Source organism: Gadus chalcogrammus, chromosome 20 (genome assembly GCF_026213295.1).
Source record: "Gadus chalcogrammus isolate NIFS_2021 chromosome 20, NIFS_Gcha_1.0, whole genome shotgun sequence".
Classification (NCBI taxonomy): domain Eukaryota; kingdom Metazoa; phylum Chordata; class Actinopteri; order Gadiformes; family Gadidae; genus Gadus; species Gadus chalcogrammus.
The window spans coordinates 11,878,803-11,897,574 of record NC_079431.1 but is presented as its reverse complement, the minus strand read 5'-3'; the positions used below and the strand labels follow the sequence as shown (position 1 = coordinate 11,897,574).

At 49.0% G+C, this 18,772-nt stretch overlaps 1 protein-coding gene across 2 annotated transcripts in view; it reads right to left on the bottom strand.

Moving 5' to 3' along the window:
* LOC130373918 (mitogen-activated protein kinase kinase kinase kinase 4-like) overlaps positions 1 to 18,772 on the bottom strand; it is a 45,333-nt gene that overhangs the window by 3,669 nt on the left and 22,892 nt on the right. Inside the window, exons 9-27 of one of the 2 annotated variants that reach the window (XM_056580578.1) lie at positions 18,631 to 18,709; positions 17,667 to 17,842; positions 17,362 to 17,434; positions 16,786 to 16,996; positions 15,246 to 15,407; positions 14,948 to 15,034; positions 13,158 to 13,382; positions 11,805 to 11,945; positions 9,937 to 10,248; positions 9,374 to 9,483; positions 8,873 to 9,039; positions 8,522 to 8,604; positions 7,290 to 7,468; positions 6,909 to 7,023; positions 5,312 to 5,650; positions 3,362 to 3,476; positions 2,927 to 3,094; positions 2,098 to 2,241; positions 603 to 737 (exon numbers count right to left, since the gene is read on the bottom strand). In XM_056580578.1, the coding sequence (XP_056436553.1) occupies positions 603 to 737; positions 2,098 to 2,241; positions 2,927 to 3,094; positions 3,362 to 3,476; positions 5,312 to 5,650; positions 6,909 to 7,023; positions 7,290 to 7,468; positions 8,522 to 8,604; positions 8,873 to 9,039; positions 9,374 to 9,483; positions 9,937 to 10,248; positions 11,805 to 11,945; positions 13,158 to 13,382; positions 14,948 to 15,034; positions 15,246 to 15,407; positions 16,786 to 16,996; positions 17,362 to 17,434; positions 17,667 to 17,842; positions 18,631 to 18,709 (3,021 nt within the window). Of the gene's footprint in view, positions 1 to 602; positions 738 to 2,097; positions 2,242 to 2,926; positions 3,095 to 3,361; positions 3,477 to 5,311; positions 5,651 to 5,741; positions 7,024 to 7,289; positions 7,469 to 8,521; positions 8,605 to 8,872; positions 9,040 to 9,373; positions 9,484 to 9,936; positions 10,249 to 11,804; positions 11,946 to 13,157; positions 13,383 to 14,947; positions 15,035 to 15,245; positions 15,408 to 16,785; positions 16,997 to 17,361; positions 17,435 to 17,666; positions 17,843 to 18,630; positions 18,710 to 18,772 lie in introns of those variants that run through there. The other variant, XM_056580579.1, reaches the window with a different exon arrangement.

Below are 18,772 nucleotides of genomic sequence, written 5' to 3'. Positions count from 1 at the left end.
TAGGCAGAAAAGGCTAGTAGTAGCAGCTAGGGTAGAGTTTGATGAAAGCGTCGGCCAAGTGGCCGCGCAAATCAATTAAAATACAACCATGGTGATTGAAACGGTTGATTGCTGAAATTATTAAATGTGCATAAAAGATAGGTTAACCGTACATAATAAAGGGTCAAACTCAAGCTGTATCGTGTTGGAGGCTAATGACTAAACCGGAACATCTGCAGTTGGACATTTTCAAGAAAGTCTGCAAAGTCCCGTAACTTATGATGAATTGATCAGATTGAGCCGGAATCGATCCCGTTTCTACAGACGAGGCGGTTATCCGCAGCCAGTGGTGCGTGGTTTCCAACAGGAAGTATATGTATGAACAGTAACACCATTTGCCCTGTCCTCGGTAAGAGGTCGCCTTACTAAACAGGGGCAATTCCAGCTAAAATGAGTGCCAATAGATTGTGACAGAAAAATCAATGGACATATTTTCCTGGGTTTCCCCCCTAACCCTTGCAGAGTCCGTGCCTTGCTCTACACAGGCAATAGAACCCCTAACCGTGGCAGCGTTGGCGTCTTCCTCCACCCAAGGGTACCCCCCGGTCCCTGGGTTAACGTACCGACTTTATAGTGCACGGCCCCCTCCAGGTCCCCGACGGTGGTCCAGCCCTGCTTCTTCTCCACCTCGGGGTCGTTGTGCAGGATCTTGTTCCGGAGCCACGACAGGTAGTACACACGCAGCTTGTTCTTCTTGCCTGAGGGCCAGAGAGGGGCCAGGGCCCACAGTGACACATTGACACAGTGAGGTAGAGCCAGATGGAGAGGATGCTGCCCTGGCTTATAGGTATGTCTTGTTTAAGCGTCTTTAGAAAGGTGCTCCATAGATCAAATGCATTATTATGACTATTATTATTAATATTTAAACAAACAATTAAAATCAGACTATAATAATAATAATAATAATAATAAATTATAAATGCTTTATTTTTGAATAGGGACAGTGCACATTAATGAACATTGATGTTTAAACATCTTTGTAAACATGCCGGATTATAGCAGAGCTGCTAATTTGCATCCGTAGTCCCTAATAAAATAAATATAAAAAGTATAAACAGAAGAGACAGCCAATAAATAGATAAAATACAAATAGAAGAGACAGCAAAAAAATAGATAAAATACAAAGTATACTATTATTATATTATTATACTATTATGTTACAATAGTCGGTTGAAACCAAGATCAATTGTTTCCCCCGTATTGGGGTCTCGAGTGCATTGTTGGTAAATACATGATGCTGTAACTAAGTGCACTTAGAAACAACGCAGTTCACAGCACATGTTACAACCCATATGACGTGTTGGTGACTGTAACATGTTTATTGCGTTTGAACCACATCGGATCGGAAATGACTCAACCGGAACAACGCCAGTTGGATATTTTCAGGCAGTTCCACAACGTCCCATTCCAACATATTGATCAAGCTGAGGTTAATTGATAATTTTTGGAAGTGAAACTTGCACATTATTCCTAATTCAAATATAGAGCGTGATTCCATCCTCTCTGCACTGCGGTGTTACCCCTGAGCTGAAGACGTGGTACACTTCTCGTCTGAGCCTGGGTACTTCCTGTCTGACCAAGGGAACTTCCTGTCAGAGTGACTTGTATTTAGAATGCGTTTCAGACTATTTCAGGCAACGTGTGAAATCAACCCCATAATCCATGACGTGCATGGATACCACTGAATATCGCACCTATCATGGAAAGATTTAGTGTGTCGGGACAACATGCTGCAAACACGCCAGGCTCTTAGCTAACATCTGCTTCAGTTAGCCAACCAGAGGCTGACCACACAACCCACACAAGCACGCACATGTGTTCTGGGGGCAGGGAGATATAGGAGAAGTAAGGCATATTCACACTTTCCAACAAAGGTTTTGTTACTCTGAGAAGCAGAAGTGAAAGTCGCCTTTTCTGTGTCCATCTCTCCGTGTCCATCTCTCCGTGTCCATCTCTCTGTGTCTCTCTCCCTCCCTCTCCCTCTCCCTCTCCCTCTCCCTCTCCCTCTCTCTCTCCCTCTCCCTCTCCCTCTCTCTCTCTCTCTCTCCCTCTCTCTACCTGAGATGGTGACGAGTACGTTGAGTCCCTCCAGGACGTCCATCTGCTGGAAGCGCCGGCGGTTGATGAGGGGGTAGACCTTCCCCTGGCCGCTGCGGTCCAACAGCATCAGCCCACTCTCCGTCCCCACCAGCAGGTTCACTCCTACCACACACAACGCATGCAATCCATCATCCATAATCTGGTACCCATCACACGCCACCGGTCACCCACCTACGGCACAACACGTGATAAATACTCTAATCTGTACCACATCGTCGAGAATGGAGAACACACCCTGGTTGTCTGGGACAATATATCATTTACCCACACACTTCGTGGAAGCTGGAGTCTACACCACCTTATCTGTAACCTATAATAAACACCATCTAATCTGTTACCTATAATATACACCAATCAATATGTAACGTATAATATACACCGTCTGATCTGTAACCTATAATATACACCATCTAGTCTGTAACCTATAATATACACCACTCAATAAATATGTAACGTATAATATACACCGTCTGATCTGTAACCTATTATATACACCACCTAATCTATAATACGTTATCTACACCACTTTACCGATAATCTGTAATCTATACACCAATTTATCTGTTATTTGTCTATTATCTACACGACTTAATATGTAACGTAAAATCTTCACCAGCTAGTCTGTATCCTATAATATACACCCCTTTATAAATCGGTAATGTATACACCAATTAGTCACTAACCCTCAAACCTCTGTATCTGTAACCTGTCATCTACATCACCTCATCATTAACCTATCTTTGAAGGCGCCTGGTTCAAAGGTTCAAAGGTTAAGAGCTGTCCTCACCCCAGAGGGCAGCACACAGGATCTCGGAGTTGAACCTCTTCTTGTACTTGCGGATCTCGGGCGTGTCGCTGTGGGGGCGCGTGTTGACGGGGTTCACGTTGACCACCGAGCCCTTCCGGGAGGGGTCGAGCCGCAGCGCCTCCGCTAGCCGGGCGTCGTTAGCGTAGCCTAAAGGGTCAAAGGGCAGGCCTTAGGTAGGGGAGGAGGAGGTGGAGGAGGGGGACGAGGAGAGGTCAGGGTCATGGGTCACAACACACATTTTTTATGTTTTTATTTAGATATATCATTTTTTTGTTTCGTTGTCGGGTCCTCGCTTTGAACTTGGTCGCTCTAAAACTGAACTGCTGTCAATCAAGTGATTGATTTGATTTGATTTAATGTTGTGCCAGAGTGAGTTTCCCAGCATGCCCTAGGGGGAAAGTGGGCGGGCCTTACCAACATTGTTGAGTGCCCCGGCGGAGGGCGAGACCTGGAGGAGGCGGGGGTCGATGAACGGCGTGAACGAGGAGGACGACTTGTGTTTCTGCATCGTGCTGCTGTTGGACTGGCTCTGCACACGGTGGGAACACAGTCAGAACGCACACATAGTACCACACTAACCCACTACCCTCACCCTGCAGTAAGACTGGCTCTAACTCACACATAGTACTACACAATCCCACTACCCTAACCCTGCTGTAAGACTGGCTCTAACTCACACATAGTACTACACTAACCCACTACCTTAACCCTGCTGTAAGAATGGCTCTAACTCACACATAGTACTACACTAACCCACTACCCTAACCCTGCTGTAAGACTGGCTCTAACTCACACATAGTACTACACTAACCCACTACCCTAACCCTGCTGTAAGACTGGCTCTAACTCACACATAGTACTACACTAACCCACTACCCTAACCGTGCTGTAAGACTGGCTCTGCACACGATGATGAATTACATTCAGACCGTGAACACCAACACTGAAGCTAACCCTTATAACCCTGTCCCTAATTACACTAATAATAATAAGCTCTAACCCCAAAATTAACCCGAAAACAAACCCCAACACTTACATTAATAACACCAACACCTAACACTATCCATTATAACCATCACCCACAGAATCTAAGCATAGAGATATAGTGGAGGGAAAGTAAAATCTACGCCATCTAGTGGTAATTTTCAACGCTGAGCGAGTAATGCTTTGAATTTCCCATTGACGGTATTTTGACAACGAATAGATAACTTAACTTATGAGCTTCTGTCAGAAAACATGCCAAAACGTCTGTTAAGAAACATTTTCGCAATCAACAAAAGATAAACTTTTTAAATAGAATTATAAATTATGACATTTGTTTTACAATACAGCCTATAATAAAATATGCACAAGTCAATAGGGAAAATCAATGCATTTCACCAAAGAGTTTGGAAACCACCAGCAGGGGGAGCCGTTTTACTCTCCCTCCCCATTATTATAGCATGTTATTATGGGATATTATTATGGGTTGTACAGCAACATCAATGAAGAACTCAACAAGGCGGTGGAATGACAAACAGAGGATGGAATGTCATGCAGTGAGGCTCAGAAAAAAGGTGAGTAAATACATGCACATAATAAATTATAAATAAATATATAGAAACACCCAGAGTGGTGGGAGAAACCAAGGAAAACGGTGGTGGGTAAAAACGAAGAATTTAGGTAAGTGGTCAAAAGTATGGTTGTCTTTCCACCAGGAACATACTTACAGCTGCCCTACCTCAGGAACTTTTTAAGCTCAACCACGGGCTTCCACCCTTAGGTTGCTAGCTAGACATCTAGGCATCAAGGTTGTGTCTCGTATACGAAAAGGGACAATGTTTAGCAGAGCACCACCATGAATACCATAGTGGAATTAAAACATACATGTATAGTTGTCTACAAGATTTAATATGGCCTTTTAATATGTCCACCAAAACCAGCACCACCGTCTCCTTGAAGCTTGAAGCAGAGGAGGAAGAAGAGAAAAACCGAGTGGCAGGGCCAAGAGAGACAACGACCAGTAGAGGGCACTGTAAGCGACACAGGGGAGAACAAGACACTGACTCTTTGAAGACGGCATCCTAAGATGATGTAGTCTTCGTGAAAGAGCCCAGACATAGAGCCGTTTGCACGTAGTTCTGATTGGTTAGGAGGAGGATGTCGCAGTGAAAGAACGGACGGATAAACAGAGTTCGGATCGGTCAGCCGTGATTATCTGAAGCCCACGTTATTATAATTCAAGCTCAATAGTGCCGTTCAGACAGCCGACCGGCAGAGGTCGGCGTGAGTGGGCAGTCCTCAGCGGGGTTAGGTTGGAGGGCCCGAGGTGTGGTGTTAGGTCAGGAGAGAGGGACGGCAGGGTACCGGCTGGGGTCAACGTACCTCCAGGAAGATGGCCAGCTGGTCCAGGGGGATGTGGGGGGAGACGGGGCAGGGGCTGCCCAGGCTGGAGGGGGGGGAGGAGATGGGCGAGGAGGTGGAGGAGGCAGGGGAGGAGGGGTGGTGGCTCTGCTGAATCAGATCTGGGAGGAGGTGGATGCGGCCGGCGAAGCCGTTGCGGTCCGGGTGGTGTGGGTGTGGGTGTTGGTGGGGGTGGGGGTGGGGGTGAGGGTGGGGGTGGTGGGGGCTGGGCGTGTGGGGGCTGCCGGACCCTGGGGAGAACCCGGGGAGCAGGGCGTGGTTGCTGTGCACCACCCCTGACCCCATGGACGACCCTGGGCTCTGGAAGTAGACAGAGGGGTGGAGGTTGGGTGGAGCTGCTTGTCTCACTACTTTAGGACAAGGGAAGGTGTTTGCTAGAGGAAGCGGGATGCTGAGGCGGCTACCAGGGCTCATTAGGCTCCCATGGCTGCCATGGGTTATGTAGCTACCGTTGCTCATGAGGCAACCATGGCTATAGCGGCTACCAGCGCTAACTAGGCTAGCATTGCTAATATGGCCAGCAGGGCTAATATGAAAAGCATGGCTATTGCTAACCGGACTCACGTGGCTAACAGGGTTCATATGGCTAACAGGGATGTTGCGGCTAACAGGGCTAATTAGGCTAGCAGGGCTAATGAGGCTAGCAGGGCTAATGTTGCTATGCTACAAGCAGGACAATAAAAAGTTAGTAAGTACAGTTAATCACTAAAGGTTTAATTTAAGGTTGTTAACAGTACATTTACACATACAATTTTTAATTGTAATCACAATTTCAATTAGTTTTACTCGAAATTAAGAAGAGGAGAAATCCATCATGAGAAATGTGAGTCCCCTTGTGGCATTGTATCATAGAATACTGCCAAATGTCTAGTTAGCTTACATTATAAATGAATAATAAAGCCTGTTGTACATCACGTTATCAAGTTATTTTATGATTTTTATCGTACAATTCATAGAATGTTGCCTTCTGTAGTGGGAGGTCTGATTCGACGGCCAATTGCAATAGTGATAAAGAACAATAGGAAAAATAAACCCTGCAATAAATATTCAATCGATTTTCACAATAATTTCAGTGTTCTAGCCTGTATTATTACTTTAACATGACATTGTTAAAATGTATTGGTTACTTTTGTAAATAAAAACGTTAACTGCTTCTACCTCTGCTTTGGATGCAATTTATGATCACTCTCTCTCTCTCTCTCTCTCTCTCTCTCTCTCGCTCTCTCTCTCTCTCTCTCTCTCTCTCTCTCTCTCTCTCTCTCTCTCTCTCTCTCTCTCTCTCTCTCGCTATCACTCAATCTCTTTATATCACTCCATCTCTTTCTGCCTTTCTATTGTTCTTTCTGTATCTCTCTTAACCTGAAGGCTGACCAGAAAGACAACGTAAAACAAAGTCAAACACAGAGGTCGACAAAACAGAGTGAAGAACACAAACAAACACACAAACTTAATACTGAAAATGAAAGATGAACTTAACAAATGAATGGATGCCTAAATGTGGGGGTTGTGGGCACACGTGTTGGGTGTGTGCGTGCGTGTGTGCGCGCATGAGTGCTACCTGTCTGACCATCAGGGTACGGTCTCTACACGGCGTGGAGCCGGCGTCATCCCCGTCGTCCTGGACAACCATGGTCTTCGCCGATGCGTTTTCCCCGTTACTCACCCGGGACGAGCTGGCAGAGTGGGGGGGGATGACTTTGTCACCTTAAATGTCCCTGTACTATTGAATCATTCAGCCGACACTTTTAATCCAAAGGGTTTTACTATAAATTCGATTATTATTAGGTTTTGGGCAAAAGCTAATTCACGACACTTATTCACAGTATTAAGTGTCGAGATTATTCAGGGCAAGTATTCAGGGGTTAAAGGTAACAGAGAGCCAAGGCTTCAGAACGAGGGCTCGGGGTCAAAGGTCGGATGGTAATAGGTGAGACGGTACCCAGCCCGCGGGTCCTCCGGCCCCGAGGTGGACTCCTCCCCTCCGTCCTGGTCCACCTCCTCATCGTCATCCTCGTCGGTGGTGCCCGACTCCTCGCTGGACGAGGAGTACTCGGTCACTTTGTGGGGCGGGGACACCTCCTCCACCGCCCGCAGCTCCTTGGCCAGCGCGGTCAGGTCCTGCCGAAGGAGGGGGGGGGGGGTCAAAGGTCACAGGTCAAACTCAGGTCCGGGGTGGGCGGTTGTGTCGGCAAAAAACACGCGAGCGTCATTCAGAACCGCTCCACGGGAGCGCCGCCGGAGGGGAGACACTCGTCAGAGAGGGCAGCCAGCCAATGAGAAGCCAGCGTAGTGAGCGGAGAAGAGGTGGTTAGAGGATGTCACAGGAAATAGATTAGTCAGCGTCAGACGGCGTGCTGGGCGAGCCAGGCGCTGGAAACAGGAGAGAGACGTGTTAGAGAGAGAGGAAAATAGGCTTCACTTCAGAATAGGTAGGCGATGGAGAGAGTTACAGTTAGAGTATGGTTAGTCCAGCAGACTGAAGCCATGGACTGTAGACCAGGAAGCGTTTGATAAAGCAGACCACTGCGTGCTTTGGGCTGGCATGAGGGGTAAGATGATCACAAGACGCAATTCAAACCATCCAGCACATTTTGAATCAGACACACATGAAAAAAAAACATATACTAACACATACACACAGACATTCGAGGCTTGATTGCAACCCACTCAATTACAACAAGCTCTTCTCACGGACCCCAGAAACCATTTCTTCAATCACTCGTACCAAGCATCACAGAGCCAGCATTAGCCAAACAATAGCATAGGTCGAACACTGGTATTAGCCAACCGTTCAAATGATCTAACAGTTTAGTCAACAAGCATTAGTCAACAAGCCAAAAGTAAGCCAACCATTAGCATAAGCTAACCCTTAGCCAAGTCTCTCTCAACTTGAAACGACTCTCGGGTCCGATGCAGCACACAAACACACACACACACACACACCAGCTCGACTACAGCCAGTCTTCCACTACCACTAGTAGAAGTGCAACTAGAACTAGTAACAACTAGTAGAAGCAAGAGAACGAGAACAAGGAGAACAACCAGTGAAAGTACTGGAAGTAAAACTATTAGAAGTAGTAGAGTAGCAGAAGGTGTAGAAGGAGGCGAATGAGGAGAACTAGTAGAGCTAGTAGACCACCATCTAGTGGTCACGGCCTGAGCGGCCCTCACCGCAGTACGGGAGGGTCTGCTCTGCTCTCTCCTCTCCTCAGCGGGGGGCTTCTGGAGGGGGGAACCCTCTGACTTGGAGGAGGCTGGAGGGAGGAAGAAACACAGGTCAGGAACACAGCACTAAACATGATATGACACCAGGCACACTGTGTGTGTGTGTGTGTGTGTGTGTGTGTGTGTGTGTGTGTGTGTGTGTGTGTGTGTGTGTGTGTGTGTGTGTGTGTGTGTGTGTGTGTGTGTGTGTGTGTGTGTGTGTGTGTGTGTGTGTGTGTGTGTGTGTGTGTGTGTGTGTGTGTGTGTGTGTGTGTGTGTGTTTTTGCGTGTGTGCGTGTGTATTTGTGTGTCACTCACTGCGGGGCCTGATCTTGTCCCCAGACGCCTGCTGGGTGGGGGTCTTACTGGAGCTGCTGGTGGAGCTGTTGGAGGAGCTGGAGCTGCTAGACCCCCCGCTGGGCACGCCCCCCGGCCGCGACACCAAGCGCTCCACCCTGTCCCACAGCATCCTGGGCTCTGCAGCACTACACACACACACACACAAACATATTTGAAAATCATTTCTGGCATACGATGAAAATGTTTTGAGCCTGTCAATTCTTTATTGATTTCATTGTTTACTTCCTGACTGTGTACAGTATATTGACTAATCTCTGACTGACCCGGTCTTGAACATGTGTTTTGTTGAGACACAAATTATACATTCTTAACGTGTGCCATCACGAGTAATACATATTGTAATATAACGATTACAACATTTGAAAAAAAAAAAGGGTTTATCGTTTGGGCATGTAAACACACACGGTGCGTTTTTAAGTCAAACAGGGGACGTTGTGTTGGAGCCCTTGTGTGACCCACCTGATGGCGTTGCGCTGGGCCGCCTGGTGGCCGGGCGGTGCGTTGCCCTGGTGCTGAGGAGACTCTCGCCTTGACAACACGGGAGACCTGGAGGTGGTTCTCATTGGAACCTTTCATCACAGACACAATGAGCTGCTATACAAACACTAAACTAAATGTGCAAACACGCGCACACACACACCTCACATGCGCATTCCCGCACACGAATGAGAGCTCATGCACACACCGTGCTCTCTTCTGAAGTATTAAATCCTGTTGAACTTGTAGGAGCGTCATACCCAGGTTAGCATGACGGGACCAAGGGGAAAGACATTCGCTAGCTTTCTAGTAGCAAGCTACCACTAGAACGCCACACCCAGCTTCATCACCGCGTAACAGCTCTGACACATCCCTACCGTTGTACATCATCCCTAAATGGCTACACCCGGCTAAACAGCAGCACTCCTGCTACAACATACCAGCTACACAACCACACAACCACGCTGATGTACTGCTACAGAGCTGCTACATCGCTACAACCAGCTAACAGCTACACGGCTACACCCAGCAACACCACTGCTTACCCTGGGTGGGAGCTCCTCTGGGGGGGCTGAGGGGTTGCTGGGGGAGGGTCTAGTCTGGGGGTGGGGTGGCAGGTCAGTGCGATGGGGTGTTGATGATGCTGATGATGATGATGATGAAGATGGATGGTTGTGTTGGTGTTGGTTGAGATGGTCCTGCTTGGAGCGGAGGTGATGGTTTGGGAAGCTGGGGTGGGAGTGGGTCGCAGAGGGAGGGGCGCTAGCGGATGATGAGGAAGAGGTGGAGGAGGAGGAAGAGGTGGAGGAAGCTGCCATGCTGGTGTTGCTCTTTAAGGCGGCCATGTTGGAGCGCACCTTCCAATGACAAAAAACACAGGGGGGGGGATCAGCATGCACACAAAATCATACTTTAAATCAAACAAACACAAAGTAAACAGGGTTACCATGGAAACAAAAGGGGCAATCATGTGATGGATACTGGATACAAAATGGATGCAGTGGATACTGATTACGCCGTTATTGATGGGGTCAAGGCATTATAACAAAAACATGAAACAAGACAAACACAACTTGGCTTCACGCATCGGAGAGTAGTGAACTGAAACTAGCATACAAATTGAATGTTACGGTTCAGTTTCAGAAAGTGGACCCGTGTGGCATTGTCATGTCCACCGTGTTGTGAGGCGGGAGATGGCTGTTTTAAACCAAGCGGCGGTGACTTGAAACCAGACAGGAGACAGGATGTGGTTGTGTGAGTGTTTTGCATGTCTGACTAACTTTGGTATTTACGACACACCAAGTCCTTATAAAACACAAGTGTTTATGATGCTTTCTGTCCTGTGCTAGCCGGTCCACTGCAGGCCTCATGAAGTTACAAATACGACTCAGCCGATGAGAGCAACAACGTCCCCAACCGACCTCAGCACTTTTAATTTCCTAAATTCTCATAGACAGGCACACACACGCAGAACACACACCCTTAGGCACAATGCAACCGATCAACATGAAATGTGTGCAAACAAACACACACACACACAACCAACACCCCATGACATAAAACTCATAAGCCTAATATTATTCACCAAAGAGCAACTTCGCACTAAACGATTTACTTGATCAGAACAACGCCTTAGCCCTCCAACCTGTCTACCTTATATTATTTATACAATTACATACAGAACACACAGAAAAAACTGACAAACATGTAAGAACAAACAAAGGGTTTGAAAATGGACTGTGGACGGCAGGTAGACGGTAATTGTGTCAGAGAGTTTCATCGAGTTTCATCATCACATCATGAAAACAATCAACAACCAATGGAAAGTATGTCAGTACACCAACTGTGATCCAAGTCCCATCCTGAAGGAAGAGCTGTGTTACTGCTATTATGGTTTACACAGGGTACTGATGTCACGGCTGGGCTGTCGGAGAAAAGCGATTGGGGAAGAGATAAAGCACAGAGCCAACGAGTTCCCGGGAGCGCTCCTCCGATACAGGAAGTGAACGCAGAAACACAGGAAGTAGCACAGATGAAGACCAGGATTAGCATCTCAAACAATCAGAGCAAAAATACGACTTCAGAAAAAAACACAATAATACCGTAAACATAGATCAACAAACAACAAAGAAACATGAATTAGTCGCATCGACATAATATGCGGTTATATATAAAGGGTGATCATGACTTCATGTTAATAACATCAACAGACAGATTAATACTGACATTAACCACTTTCACCAGTGTCGACATTCTTCCAAAGGTAATGGGAGGTAGTGGGATAGTGAGAGACATTAGGACCATAGCGTACTGCGTGTGTCAAAGGGTTATCTGTGAAAGCTTGTTTGTGCAGGCCTTATGTCTTTCTGTGTGGTGTTTGTGTGTCAGGGGGGACGGAGGTTGCCGTAGTTACCTGGGGCTCCATGGGCCGGTGCAGGGCGGGGGTCTCTGTGGGGGCGGGGCCATTGGGGTGGGAGGACTCTGAGCGGGGGGGCGGCGGGGGCGGCTTGGTCTGGGGGGAGCCCTGGATATTCTTACGGTAGCGCTCGTCAGCCTGGACACACACACACACACACACACACACACACACACACACACACACACACACACACACACACACACACAGACACAGACACACACACACACACACACACACACACACACACACACACACACACACACACAAAATGGACCCAGAAACATAAGTTAAGAAGTGCTCTATGCAGTAACAACAGTGATAGCCAAGGAGAGCGAGAGAGAGAGTACTAGATCGATAGAGAGAGGGAGCGCAAGCATTTAGTTGCTATAGTAAGTAAGCATCACCCTGCAGAGCACACAGTTAGAGTAGTTTCTAGAGGAGACTCACACACTAAAGACAGAAACACAACTTCCCTGAGGAGTCATGTGACCCACGGAGCCAACACCCCAACGTGTTACCATGCCAACCCTACACACAGGGACTCCCACAGATCGTCCGACAGTCAGCCGAGTGTGATACTGGGATGGGATCACGGAGATGAGGTGTTGATGGTGACGATGAATGTTGATATGATGTGAAGATTATATGAACGGTTCATGTTATTAATGAGGTTGGAGTCTTGGAACAAAACAAAAATTCTCTTAGTAACAATTTCCCTCCAGTCTCATCAATGTTTTCTCTGGCTCACTTGGTACATGTTGGGAAACAAGGACACTAACGACGACTATCAAGATACCTTGTTAGTGTTGAAGGAGTGAACATAGCCATTTCACATCACAGAATGTAAGCTTTACAGGCGCTAGAACAGTAAGCTCCATTTGCATTTTACAAAAAGTTATGAATAACTGATGTTGAAAATGTTATATCAGCTATTGAACATCATAGCGGGGACTTAATGTACTTTTTGGTTAGAAATGCCTTTAGTTCATATTTAAAAAAAGATTCACTCAAGCTTGCAGCCGATTGGTCAGTTGCGGTCATGTGATGTACTATATTTCTCTTTAAAACTTATGAGATGAATTAAAGAAGATTGAAGATGTAGACACGTCCCGGCAACAGGCCTACGGTTAGACTGGTTGTACTAGGTGTTGTACTGTTGTACTCGTGTAGAAGAGGTGTAGCTCAGAGTTTAAAAGGCACAGGTGAAGGGTTTTCCATCACCGTGACAACACCACCACATCATCAACACTCCAGCCCATCCCAGCGCGAAGGGGTGTGAGTACACACAAGCACACAAAGCATTTCTACTGCGGCTGACACCATGGCAACCTGCAACGAGGGCTTCACCTCTCTGATTGGCTCAGAGTCAGGGGCGGGGTCTTGGAGCTGGGAGGGTGGGGTCCTCTCATGGACCACCTCCACCTGACCGCCCCTAGCTGATAGGGCGGTCTGCGGGGGTCTGCCGGCCTGCTGATGCTGCTGGAGAGAGAGGAGGGACGCCTGCTCCTCCTCCAGCTGTTTCTTGAGCTTCTGAGCTTGTCTTTGCTCCTCCAGCTCCTTCCACTTGCACTCCTGGGTTCAGGGAGGAGGTGGAGGAGGAGGAGGTGGAGGCGTTTAACGTCATCATCCATGGGACTACAACTGGCTAGACAACCACCAGCCAACCCCGCAGTGCCGTTTGGGACAACTGGAAGCATTTTACCCGAAAACGCTGATTTTTAGTCCATCCAACATGCTTACATGATTGAATTTGCTTTATTATAAATGTATCTATTTATTTCCAATACACTTAATTCATTTATTAGTAGCATTTGGCTCTCATTTGGAAATATAAAAAAATGGATCTTGTTAAAAAGGTGCTATACACACATTGTTTATGATAAGGTGTTTTTTTCACAATTTCATCATGTTAAGGATCTCCATGGTTACAGCCACACCTGCACTGTATTTGGCAGCGGCCTTCAAGGGGCGTTCAGGACTGTAGTTAAATGCTTCTCCGTGACTCATACACGTGTCAATGCAGACGCAGATCTGCACGTTTTTTTATACGCATGCGGTGAGAGTGCCCTCGTTGACAGTTTTCTCTGGAGGAACTAACGAACGAAGACCTTTCTGGACGAATGAATGCTTCATCGCAGTGAGAGCTAACCACGCTGTACAGGAGGTACTGACGGTGCGAGTGACGATGAGGATGAGGAGGAAGATGATGACGGTGTGTGAACGAGGGGGGGGGGGGGGGGGGACAGCAGCGGTAACGTGTGAAGCGGAGAAGGAGGTGAGGCGTCCCTTCCTCCCATTATCTCCCTTTCCTCCATGCGTGAGAAAAACAATCCCTCAACAATAAAACTAGTGCTGCCCCCCTCCTCCCCTCCCGCCTCCCTGACCTCCCTCCCTCCCCCCTCCACTAGGGACCCTCCACCATACACGCAGTACGACATCTTGGCCGGACTCTTGACAGTTAAGCCTAAAACTCCGCTAGGACAGGCTGTTACCCTGTGGCATCCTCACCGGGGGGACGCAAACAGCCCCGGTTCCCATCAGGGAGACATGCATTCTAACGCAGCAGTAGGACACCACAGATCACATGGACTGGTCGTATCTTATGGTGGGAGAAAGGCTCCTGGATTATCACTGCACAGCTGGACGGGCCGACAGCTGTTTGAAACACCTGTTATTTGTATGCTAGCTGGTAGCATGGCTAGCACGTGGGGGTTGAAAGAGGGGTAACAGACTAGGAGCACGGCTAGCTGGAGGGGGTTTGGAGTCAGGGGTAACTCATGAGTGGCATCGCTAGCTGGAGGGAGTTTGGAGGGGGGGGGGGGGGGGGGGGGAACTCACATGTAGCATGGTTAGCTGGTGGTGGTTTGGCTGAGGCTATCTCACCAGGAGCATGGCATCTGGTGGAGACTAAGAGGGGGGGGGGCGGGACTCACCAGTAGCATGGCTATCTGGTGGAGGTTTAGAGGGGGGGGTTGGGACTCACCAGTAGCATGGCTATCTGGTGGAGGTTTAGAGGGGGGGGTTGGGACTCACCAGTAGCATGGCTATCTGGTGGAGGTTTAGAGGGGGGGGTTGGGACTCACCAGTAGCATGGCTGTCTGGTGGAGGTTTAGAGGGGGGGGGGGGGGCGGACTCACCAGGAGCATGGCCTGTTCATGGAGCAGCTGCTGCTGCAGCATCTCTAGGTGCCTCTGCTCCTCCTCCAGTTGGCGACGGATATACTCCTGTCAATCAAACACGAGGACAGTTAGATAAATAATTGATTCCTTTTCAATGGCTGGCCGAGTGAAAGTGCACCACCATGTAAATGTGTCATCTCTTGTATTTTGCAAAAGACTAAATGGTAACTGCTTACTCCTCTCCTAGCTTCCAACCGGTCTCCTAGCCGCTAACTCCTAGCTCCTCGCTCCGCCCCGTGCTACTTACTCCTCCTACCTGTTCACGGTCGGCCCTCCGCTTCTCGTCTTCGGCCCTCCGGCGGTCCTCGTCCTCTTTGCGGCGGCGCTCCACCTCCTCCACCCGCCGCTTCTCGTCCTGCTCCCGGCGCCGCTGCTCGCGCTCCTGCTGCCGCCGCATCTCCCGCTCGCGGCGCTGTTGCTGTGGCCCGCCACCAGGGGGCAGGGAAGAGTGCAGAGGTCAGGCGACACTTTTGTTTGGATCAACGTGTTTCCCATGAGACACGTTGATCGAAGTAAACCCGCTTCTTGATTGGCTATCCCGACTCGTGGGTCATTAGTGATTGGAGGAATTCTACAGTAAATATACAACAGAAGATGATTTGGATTGGTTGTCAACAGTTTCCCGTTGATGGGAGTGTTTGGACAAATGAAGACAGGGTATAAAATAAAATTGGACTAAATTGTCAGAAGCGAGAAACTAAGCACGTTCCAGAAACCCAGATGCTGCTGCCATGGAAAGAGTATGGAAACGACCGGGTGATCATGTGACTCCCTGGGCTAACCTTGAGAGGTGATTTATCGCTTAATAAAGTTCAACCCCACTTTAATCTGTCTAGCGGCAGTAGTCTCTAATGGTCCTTTCCGGTCAGGCCGGGACACATGGCGTTTAAGGCAGTGGGCACTCTGAGGAATAGTTCCGCTGTTTCTGTTTCATAAGCTCTGCTGTGCTGGCTCCCGGCCAGCCGGGACAACCAGGATCAACCGACAACAGATCACATGTTCAGCGGCGGTACATGTGCTCTCCGCCTGACATGGTGACAAGTCAGCCTGGGCTTGCGTGGTTTCCATGAAGAGAGTGGTCCAGTGGAGCCCCTGCCTTCACCCTCCAGGGGATATTAGCTTGTAGCATAGCCAGCTGGTCAGAGGAGGGGGTTAGCAGCATGGCTGGTAGCATGGTTAGCCCATCGCTGCATGGCTAGCCCCAAGCTTGGTGACTTGCTCATGAAGATGGAGAGGTGTGTGTGTGTGTGTGTGTGGGGGGGGGGTACCATGGAGACTTAAGACTAGAAGAACAACTTGCATCATGCATGAATGAAGAATGAATGAATGAAGCTAAAAGGAGAACTCTCCCAGGAAGGGTTGTCACATGACGCCAGAGAAGAGGATCAATCACAGTGGAGATTTTATCAGCGTAAAATCTGGTTCAAGCCACTGCCCCATCTTAACTTCCCAGTAATGTACTACAATAGACAGAGGATTATCTCGCCTCCTGCACCTCCTCATCCGCCCTTCACTTAACCTTCTCCCCATATCCTCCTCATCTAATGCAGCCTCCTCATCTTCCTCCTTCCATTAACCCACCTCCCCACCTCCTCCTCCTCCTCTTCCTCCTTCCATTAACCCACCTCCCCACCTCCTCCTCCTCCTCTTCCTCCTTCCATTAACCCACCTCCCCACCTCCTCCTCCTCCTCTTCACCTACTCCCGCCTTTCCACCCAACCACCTCCCCACCTCCTCCTCCTCCTCCTCCTCCTCCTCCTCCTCCTCCTCCTCCTCCTCCTCCTCCTCCGCCTCACCTCCTCCAGCCTCTTGCGCTGCTCCTTCTGCTGCTCGATGCGCTTCTGCCGCTCGGCGAGGAGCTGCCTCTTGTACTCCTCCTGCTCGCGGAGCTGCTGCTCCTGCAGGTGCTGCTGGCGCCGCAGCGCCTCCGAGCGCTCCTTGTTCTCCTGCTGCAGGCGGATGAAGTCGCGCCGCAGCGTGGACTCGCCCGGAACGTTGACGATGGAGCTGGGAGGGGAGAGACGCCCGGTTAGCGTGTCGGCACCGCGATAGCAAAAGATACGCGAGCATGTTAGCATCTTGCAGCAGCGGGGCGTTTGTGTGTTAGCCTCCCTTCACAGTAGAGAGACGTTAGCATGCTAGCACCTGGGTACAGTAGAGCTCTAGAAGCGTGGCATCTTGTAGCGTCAGAAACGAGATAGGTGTCACACTTGTTTCAAGTAATAAACAAAATGTCTGGTTCTGATTTTGCAGTTAGCGTGGTATCTCAATAGCAGCAGTGTGTTGGTATGGTGGTGTGCTCGCATTTGTTTATGGTTTATACAGCAATGGATCCTAGTGTTCTGCAGAGAACACCAAGACGAAGGATGTACCTGGGCTCCCCTTGCTGTTCAGGTGTCTCCTCTTCCTCTTCCTCGCTTCCACTGTACTCATACTCCGTCTCATCTGGAGGTCAAAGGTCAGGGATCATTCACAACCGTCGACACGGACACGGACGCTGAGTAGCAATTTGGTAAAGCGATAAACATAACGGACGATAATAACTCATGTCAAATTCATTTTAAGGGACTCATTTTAAGGGATTAAAGTGCCAGCTGCTTAATGAGTGTCTAGTAATCAGGAGATCCTGGAGGCCCATCCCGTCCATCCACAGACAGGTCCCTCGCGGGAGGCTCACCCTTCTCGCCCCTCTTCTTCTTGGTGCGGTCGATGTGGTCCTTGAGCTGGATGCGGACCTGCCTCTCGTTGGGCTGGTCCCTGATGAAGGGGTGCTTGAGCAGCTGCTCCGTGGGGGGTCGCTGGGTGTAGTTCTTCACCAGGCAGCCCTCGATGAAGCTGAAGAACTTCTTGGACCTGTGGGGGGGGAAGGAACAAGAGGAGATGTATACGGTCAATGCTCGAGTGCGGCGCTCCCCGCCCCCTCATTCACTTTGTATTGGACAAGGTGGGGGGCAAGGGATTCTGGGAGGGGCTCGCGCGTGTGGCAGGTGATCACGGCAGCTGTAAAGGGGAGGGACAAAGGTTTAACCTCGGTTTACTTTATGAAAATGAGAACGTCTCGCAGCGCACGTTCGGCCAAGTAAGAGGACAAATTGATGCACAGTGATGACTGGCAGACCGGTACAGACTCGTGGTGGGATTTCAGTTCCTGGTTTGAAGCACTTCCGTCGGCCAAGTGGTACACTGCCACAAGCAGCCGCTAGAGAGAGTGCGGGGCGTTGCCACGCTTTGTGAGTCCTTAAATAGCCCGATGCACGATAGGGAATTATTTATGGTTGGATGGATGGCTAGATACCAAGATTGGATGCATTCAGATCTCCATGCCTGAAGGATGGATATAGGGGTGGATGAATAGATACTATGGAAAGATGGAAGAGAGATGATGGCTAGAGGGATGGATGGATGGATGGATGGATGGATGGATGGATGGATGGATGGATGGATGGATGGATGGATGGATGGATGGATGGATGGATGGATGGATGGATGGATGGATGGATGGATGGATGGATGGATGGATGGATGGATGGATAGAAGGGATGGATGAATAGAAAGATGGAGAGAGAGATGATGGATAGGGGAATGGTCGGCTGGATAAAAACGGATAAGAAGGACAGGAAACCTGATAAAAGCCACCCTACCATTTTTTGGACTTGAGACGAGGGGGCGGGTTCCTGGGAATCAGGAAGAGGGCTCTCATTGGATGCATGTCACACAGCGCTGAAGAAAAAGGAGGAGCCAATAGTCAGACAGGACCAGGCGAGCCAAGATCATCTGGCTCCC